The sequence below is a fragment of the Bactrocera latifrons genome, unplaced genomic scaffold, assembly GCF_001853355.1.
Source record: "Bactrocera latifrons isolate USDA-ARS-PBARC rearing strain unplaced genomic scaffold, ASM185335v1 scaffold_653, whole genome shotgun sequence".
NCBI lineage: Eukaryota > Metazoa > Arthropoda > Insecta > Diptera > Tephritidae > Bactrocera > Bactrocera latifrons.
Genome location: NW_017537327.1, coordinates 20,684 through 29,523, shown reverse-complemented (window position 1 = coordinate 29,523; position 8,840 = coordinate 20,684). Strand labels below are relative to the sequence as shown.

At 37.8% G+C, this 8,840-nt stretch overlaps 2 protein-coding genes and 1 pseudogene across 2 annotated transcripts in view; all 3 read left to right on the top strand.

Moving 5' to 3' along the window:
• LOC108975477 (eIF-2-alpha kinase activator GCN1-like) overlaps window positions 1–5,485 on the top strand; it is a 27,083-nt gene extending 21,598 nt beyond the window's left edge. The window contains exon 5 of the mRNA XM_018943973.1: window positions 3,345–5,485. Coding sequence (XP_018799518.1) covers window positions 3,345–4,594 — 1,250 coding nt within the window. The 3' untranslated portion in view covers window positions 4,595–5,485. The remainder of the gene's footprint in view (window positions 1–3,344) is intronic.
• LOC108975473 (eIF-2-alpha kinase activator GCN1-like) lies at window positions 4,781–5,617 on the top strand. Its single transcript, XM_018943970.1, has one exon. It carries the CDS (start codon window positions 4,802–4,804, stop codon window positions 5,615–5,617), a length of 816 nt encoding a protein of 271 aa, XP_018799515.1. The 5' UTR covers window positions 4,781–4,801.
• Window positions 5,618–6,935: 1,318 nt separating this feature from the next.
• On the top strand, window positions 6,936–8,589 carry LOC108975478 (annotated as a pseudogene).
• Window positions 8,590–8,840: the final 251 nt, after the last annotated feature.

Genomic DNA, 8,840 nt, shown 5'->3' with positions numbered 1-8,840 from the left:
CGAACAGTCTCATACTGCCATAATAAGATTTTTAGGCGAAGAGAGACGAAACAGAGTCCTTTCAGGTCTTTATATGGGTCGAAGTGATGTATCACGACAAGCATTGTTAACGCCGCGCCCGCCCAATTTCTTTTGCCCCGTCTGTATCGGCAGAGCAATCTTTTCTTTTCCTTTTATTCGAAGTTTAATTCGCGCGCAACTAAACCATAACTAAAAGTTGCGCGCTCTCTCCGATCCAGACGTGGTAAGTGTTTGTCCATTTTTTATTTTTTGTAAAATACATTTATTATAAGAAACCTTTTGTTTTTTATTTAACATTTGTGGAATAACTTGCGCCTACCGTTTCCCCACGGCCAACCACGTCTACGGAACGAACGAGCACCGTGCTCCACCACCCGAATTATCATTGGTCCTTCGAGCCGGATAACAGGTAACAAGTTGATTTTAATTAAAGTGAAAGTGCATAATTTGCCCGATTTAGCAACTCGCAAGTTACAACCAAACATATTTTGGATTTCTGCTCTGCAAGCTATAAGGCAATAGATTGGTTAATTTGTGCATCATTTATGTACAAAACCTATTGTGCTGTGTGAAGTGGAGACCAAAACTTATTTTTGGCACTCTACCCACAAAATCCACGCACAAGACTCCAGGTAGTATCGTACTTCATTTAAGTACAACAATAAATACACCTGGCAAATGCACTGATCGTTTCACTTTGCATATACAAAAAAAAACACACTGTTATCCGAATAACATAATAAATTTCTTGGACGCACAAAATCGTCTGGAGCGTCAACAATCTCTCTCGGTTTTTTGTGTTTTCTGTTGGTTAATTTGAGTTTAGTCGCTCAATTCTGCCTTTCCTTATATTGCTCGAATAGCAATAAACGCAAGCAGTAAGAACGCAGCTGCAGTTTCGCGAGTGCAAACAAAAAAAAAAATAAAAATACAAAGAAAAGTGAAGTGAGCGACGGCAAAAAAGCCAAACAGCTAAGGAGAGCAGCAAAGCAAAGCAGCACAGGCCAAGCAGCAAAGGGAGAGCAGCAAAGGCAAAGCAGCACAGGCTAATCAGCAAAGGGAGAACAGCCAAGGAAAAGCAGCACAGGCCATCCCAACAAACCAGAGTATAGTGGTGAAATCGAAATAGTTCGAAAATAGCCCAGTGAACAAAGTGAAAGTGTATAGTGGATATAAATCAAATAAGTACTTGTGAATTTTATTTGTATTTGTATTCGCAATTGTAATAAAGTAATTAAGTATACATCAATTTTGTTTGTGTACACATCAGAAGACGAGGCGTGCAAGTGCATTGGGACGATTACCCAGCAAGCACACACAAATTAAATTTGAAAAAATACTTTACTCAATTTATTAATTTTTTTTTGTTCTTTCGGAAATTCACGCTTCATAAAGAAACAACGCACTGCCTATCATTAACTCAATTTGTAGTTTGTCCGTGATTGGTGCTGTAACCTTTGAACTTTTGCAACATATTTGCAAATATTTTTAAATTTTCATTTCACTTTTAGATCCGATTTTGTGCAACCAATTTCCAATTCCGGTTCAATTTTCGTAAACAATGGAATCCATCAGAGCATTTATCACAGCTGCAGACGCTCTATTGGAGTTTGAGGAGTCTTTTACTCCAACAGCAAACAACCAAAGTGCCGACTCTCTTGAAGTACAACAAGCTGAACTGAGATCTCTGTGGGCAGAGGTAAAGTCGGAATACAAGTTGTGTTTGCCAAAAGTTGATCCTTCCAACACAAGCTAAATAGACGACATTAAGCTTAAATACCCGAGCTATTATCACGCTTATGTGTGCTGCGCGGCCTTGATGTGCGAACACTTGCACAACCTCAAGGCGTTCAACCAAAGCCCAACTTCAAATTCTACAGTGATTCAAACTGAACGGTTACAACAAACTGTAGAACCCGTGAGGTATTCTATCAATTTACCGCCATGTGATACTGAGATACTTCATGGCGATGTTTTACAATGGCCCTCATTTAGGCCGCCATTTATGGGAATAACCCAAGGCTATCTCCGGTAGAAAAGTTATTCCATTTGAATCAAAAAACGCGAGGTGAAGCAAAAGCTATTGCTTCGAAAGCGCCACTGACGAATGACGGATTCGCATTGGCTTGGATTAATTTGTTGTGTAGGTATGAAAACAAGCGAGTGCTTGTCAACATACAACTAAATTTATTGTTCAAGCTTCCGCATATTTCTACAGAATCTGAGACCGAACTCAGAAATTTACAGCGGGAGATAAATAGCTGCATATCAGCTTTACAAATACATGGCATCAATTTAGATGGCTGGGATGCCATATTCACGTATTTGTGTTCTACCCGACTACCGGACTATACACTGTCGCTTTGGGAACAATCTCTGGATTCGGATTCAGATATCCCAAAATGGGTTGAGTTAGAGAAATTTCTAACCAAACGCGTTAAAACGCTAGAGAGAGTATCAAACCTCAAAGGTGAGTTGAGTACTCAACCCAATATTAAGTCAGCTGATAGTGAAGATCTTATACCAACCTTGCAGTCAAGGATTGGATCCAATCACATGAATTCCCACCACACCAAGACAAACAATATAAAATGTAAACTGTGCTCATCTCAATCACATATTCTGAAAACWTGTCAAAGGTTCATTGAGATGCAGCCTAACGCACGGTTAAATGCTGTCAGGAAACTTCACGTCTGCCTTAACTGTTTATCAGACTCACATAAAGTCAAAAACTAAAGTATGTTTAATTGTAATAAATGTAAACAGAGACATCACTCTATGATTCACCGGGATCAGAGTGAAGAATAGGTCAGATATCCGACAGCACAGACACTACTGAGATTTCTACTAAATCTCAATCTTAGTTTTAAGTAACCTATTGTAAACTGCATTTGCAGTAATACTGCAAGGCGGGGAATAGTAATACTTTTGCCACGTCTGTATCGGCAGAGCAATCTTTTCTTTTCCTCTTATTCGAACTTTTTTCGAAGTTTAATTCGCGCGCAACTAAACCATAACTAAAAGTTGCGCGCTCTCTCCTTCTGCGACCGCTCACCGATCCAGACGTGGTAAGTGTTTGTCCAATTTATTATTTGTAAAATACATTTATTATAAGAAACCTTTTGTTTTTTATTTAACATTTGTGGAATAAATTGCGCCGACCGTTTCCCCACGGCCAACCACAACTATGGAACGAACGAGCACCGTGCTCCACCACCCGAATTATCAAACATCACTACATGTTTGGAAAGTTGTAGTAACAAACACACCACGCCCACTAAGAGAAATTTTGCCTGCATTATTTAGTTTACTTTTAGGATGTTTGNCTCGTTTAGAAATGTCGAAATTATTACTCAATTTGATAAATATTTACCAAGGAAGAGTTCAAACACAAGCCGTAGGTGCAATGTTGGAAGTGGCAAACTTAAGTTCTGGCGAAGATTACTGCGCATATGCTACTGACGATGAGATAGAGCTATTTTTAAATTCATTGGAAAACAGCAAAGAGTCAGTAAGAGAAGTTGCATTGAGGGTTCTAAAAATTATTAAAAAAGTTATTTTGATTAACAATGAAATGCACCAAAATTTAATTTCTCGTTTGAAACTTCTATTATGGATTGCTATATATGACACCTCGGATGAAAATCGAATATTAGCTTCAGATTTGTGGGAAGCGGCTAAATTTTCACCACCTGAATTAGATGATGTTCTTTTGCTAGTTACACATAAGGAGCTATGTATCCAAAAAGCTGCTTCTGCATCTCTAGTGCAATTACTTTCCACTAACCATCAACAGGTAAAATATACAGTAAAATCCTTACTCGAAATATACAGAGAAAAACTGACCATGATTCCTCCTAAATTGGATCAATTCGATCGAGAAATTTTTCCTGCTATAGATCAATGGGAGCCTCGAAGAGGAATTTCAATATCAATATCACAAGTTTCAAAATTTTTTGATGTTGACGACGTTAACGAAATTATGCAATTTATGGTAGCGCAAGGATTTAGAGATCGTAATGAAACTGTCCATAAAGAAATGCTTGCCTCTGCCCTTTGTATAGTGGATTGTCATGGAAAAGAAACCATAGTCAATTTGTTACCTGTTTTCGAAGACTTTTTAGACAAAGCACCGAAATCACAAAGCTACGATAACGTTAGACAAGCTGTGGTCATTTTAATGGGATCATTAGCTCGACACTTAGAAGCTGATGATACTCGAATTGAACCAATAGTGCGAAGATTAATTTCAGCACTGTCAACACCTTCTCAACAAGTACAGGAAGCTGTGGCTAATTGCTTACCACATTTAGTTTCATCGGTAAAAGAGAAAGCTCCTGAAATTATAAAAAAGKTRTTGCAACAATTAATAAAATCTGATAAGTATGGAGAGCGGAGGGGTGCAGCTTATGGAATTGCGGGCATTGTAAAAGGTTTGGGAATTTTGTCATTGAAACAATTCGATATAATGTCAAAACTAACGACATTTATACAAGAAAAAAAAATTATAAATCACGGGAAGGTGCACTTTTTGCTTTTGAAGTACTTGTACAACGCTTGGACGTTTATTTGAGCCTTACATTGTTCATGTACTACCTCATCTATTGCAATKTTTTGGAGACTCTTCTCAATACGTTAGGCAAGCGGCTGATGATACGGCTAAAGTAGTTATGGGCAAACTTTCCGCACATGGAGTTAAACTTGTTCTTCCATCTTTACTTAATGCGTTAGATGAAGACTCCTGGCGAACGAAGACAGCTTCTGTTGAACTGTGGGAGTTATGGCTTTTTGTGCACCCAAGCAATTGTCATCATGTTTACCTAATATMGTTCCAAAACTAATCGAAGTACTTGGTGACTCACATACTAAGGTGCAGGAAGCTGGTGCCGATGCACTCAAAGTCATAGGATCCGTAATAAAAAATCCCGAAATTCAAGCTATCGTTCCCATATTGTTGACAGCTTTAGAAGACCCATCAAAAAATACTTCAAATTGTTTGCACAGTTTACTTCAAACAAAATTTGTACATTTTATAGATGCACCATCTTTGGCCCTAATAATGCCTRTGGTTGAGCGAGCTTTCATGGATAGATCTACCGAAACTCGAAAAATGGCAGCTCAAATCATAGCTAATATGTATTCCCTTACCGRTCAAAAGGATTTAGTGCCATATTTACCTAATATAATTCCTGGTCTAAAGATGTCTCTGCTTGATCCCGTGCCGGAGGTTAGATCAATTTCTGCCAGAGCATTAGGAGCTATGGTTCGTGGAATAGGTGAATCTTCATTTGAAGATCTACTACCATGGTTGATGCAAACCTTGACATCAGAATCTAGTAGTGTCGATCGCAGTGGAGCAGCTCAAGGTCTTGCCGAAGTTGTTGGTGGTTTAGGAGTGCAAAAGTTACATCAATTAATGCCTGATATTATTACAACAGCRGAGAGAACAGATATTGCTCCACATGTAAAAGATGGATATATAATGATGTTTATATATATGCCAGGTCCTTTCCCTAACGATTTTACTCCTTATATTGGCCAAATAATTAATCCTATATTAAAAGCATTGGCTGATGAAAATGAGTATGTTCATTAAAAGCTGGGCAACGCATAGTGAATTTGTAYGCCGAATCTGCAGTGATGCTTCTTCTTCCTGAACTAGAAAAGGGTTTATTTGATAACAACTGGAGAATACGGTTTAGTTCTGTTCAATTATTAGGAGACTTGCTATACAGAATATCAGGCGTATCTGGGAAAATGACTACAGAAACAGCTGTAATGATAATGATGATAATGATGATAATTTTGGGACCGAACAGTCTCATACTGCCATAATATGATTTTTAGGGAAGAGAGACGAAACACAGTCCTTTCAGGTCTTTATATGGGTCGAAGTGATGTATCACGACAAGCATTGTTAACGCCGCGCCCGCCCAATTTCTTTTGCCCCGTCTGTATCGGCAGAGCAATCTTTTCTTTTCCTTTTATTCGAAGTTTAATTCGCGCGCAACTAAACCATAACTAAAAGTTGCGCGCTCTCTCCKWYYSMGACSGCTCACCGATCCAGACGTGGTAAGTGTTTGTCCAATTTATTATTTGTAAAATACATTTATTATAAGAAACCTTTTGTTTTTTATTTAACATTTGTGGAATAAATTGCGCCGACCGTTTCCCCACGGCCAACCACAACTATGGAACGAACGAGCACCGTGCTCCACCACCCGAATTATCAAACATCACTACATGTTTGGAAAGTTGTAGTAACAAACACACCACGCCCACTAAGAGAAATTTTGCCTGCATTATTTAGTTTACTTTTAGGATGTTTGTCAAGCACTAGCTATGATAAACGTCAAGTTGCTGCGCGAACGTTAGGAGATTTGGTGAGAAAATTGGGAGAGAGAGTACTTCCCGAAATAAGACCCAAGGAGTCTGCATTGGCCTGTTGGAAATAATGTCCTCAACTTTTAAAGAAATGGTATTGTCGTTTGTTAACAGTCTAGTTCCAACAGTAAGAAGAGCTTTATCGGATCCTTTACCTGAGCTGAGAGGAGCGGTGGCAAAAACTTCTGAATCTTTACATTCAACTGTTGGCTCACGTGCTTTAGACGATATTCTACCTTCAATGTTTGAGGGGTTGAACGACCCTGATCCAACCGTTGCGAAGTATATATTAGATGGCCTTCGCCAAGTCATGACAATTAAATCACGAGTGGTATTGCCATATCTTGTTCCCCAACTAACAGCACCTCCTGTAAATACAAAAGTCCTTTTCATCTTAGTTTCTGTGGCGGGGAATGCATTAACAAAGTATCTTCCAAAAATTTTAGATGCTTTACTACACGCACTTTCTGATGCACAAGGCACTGCCTATGAGTACCAAGAATTAGATTATTGTCAAGCAGTAATACTGTCAGTTACAGACGAAATCGACGTTCGAACAATTGTCGACACTCTAATGATGTCAGCAAAATCTGATAGCATAAACATAAGAAAATCGGCGTCGAGTTTACTTTTTTGTATTCTGTACACACACTCCAGGAGATTATTCTCAATATGTTCCACAATTGTTGCGCTGTTTATTACGCCTAATGGCTGATTCTAATCGCGACATTTTACAAAATTCATGGGATGCGTTAAACTCAGTTGTGAAAACTTTGGATTCAACCCAACAAATTTCTCTAGTGTGTGACGTAAGACAAGCTGTTCGATTTGCTTCGAGCGAAATTAGAGGTGCCGAGATGCCTGGCTTTTGCCTTCCAAAAGGAATTACACCTCTACTTCCCGTGTTTCGAGAAGCAATTTTAAATGGAATGCCAGATGTTAAAGAAAATGCTGCTGAAGGATTAGGTGAAATTATTTCTCTAACAAGTGCTCAGTCTTTACAGCCATCTGTTGTTCAAATAACTGGGCCGCTAATTCGAATTCTAGGAGATCGTTTTAATGCAGGTGTCAAAGCAGCTGTACTGGAAACGTTAGCTATTTTATTGAGAAAAGTTGGAGTCATGTTGAAACAATTTTTACCACAGTTGCAAACAACATTTCTGAAGGCTTTACATGACTCGAATARAAGTGTTCGCATGAAAGCTGGACAAGCAATATCCGAATTGGGTATCATACATTCACGGCCTGATTCGATTTTTAATGAAATTCATAATGGGATAAAGTCTAATGACGATCCGTCCKTGCGAGAAACTATGTTGGCGGCAATACGTTTAAGTATTAATTTGGYTGGAGGAAAAATGTCTGAATCTTTAAAACAACAATTAAGCGCTACTCTTCTGAATATGATAGGACATTCAGAAGACATTACTCGATCTGCTTCTGCAGGTTGTTTAGGAGCACTTCTGAAATATTTATCAATTCAACAAGTAGAAGATTTATTAGAGCTTCATATCTTCGTTGCTGGAAATGGTGACGGACTATTAAAACACGGACGAACCGCAGTTTTGTTTGTGGCATTAAAAGAAAGTCCTTCTACGATTATTATTTCGAAATATGAGTCCAAGTTGATTGAATTTATTACTTCCAGTATTACATCAGATAAAATAAATATTGCAAGCAGTGGTGTTCGCGCAATGACGTGCTTGTTGCACTTTTATATGTCGAATAATATTATGTTCTCTCCAATAATAGTTTCATGCTTTACAAGGGCTATGAATCACAAAAGCAACGAAATAAAACAGATTGTTGCCAAAAGTTGTAATTACTTGGCAAAAACGTTAGCTATAGATAAGATCAGCCCAGATGTTATTAAACAGCTCGTACCAATGCTAGTTAACGGTACCAAAGAAAAAAATGGTTATGTAAAGTCTAATTCCGAGATAGCTTTAGTTTCAATTTTACATCTCCGTGAAAACGATACTACTTTTAGTTATATTTGTCAACTTTTAGAAGTTGGTGCAAGGGATTCCTTAAATGAAGTTGTGAACAAAGTCTTGCGTAAGGTCGCTGTAMAAGCTATTGATAAAGATGAAGAATTAGATGATACAATATTGAATTGAAAGTATGAACACGCCCAACTGAAATTTTTCGAAATTATTTTGTTTTATTTACTGTAAATSATTAATTAATTAATTTCGAAATAAAAACAAAAAAATGTTGTTAAGTTATTGTCTGCCTTTTGGATATATATAATAAAAGATAAACGAGAAGACTTCATTGTAAAATTATGATTAAAAACTATCTTTTTGATTTGATTTAGTTCAAAGATGATATKCATATATGCATTGGAAAGTACAATTAATATCCGACTAGCACATGTAGAGTAAGTAACCACAAAATCGTCGACTTATAGCGGGATTCTGTAACCAGTCTCT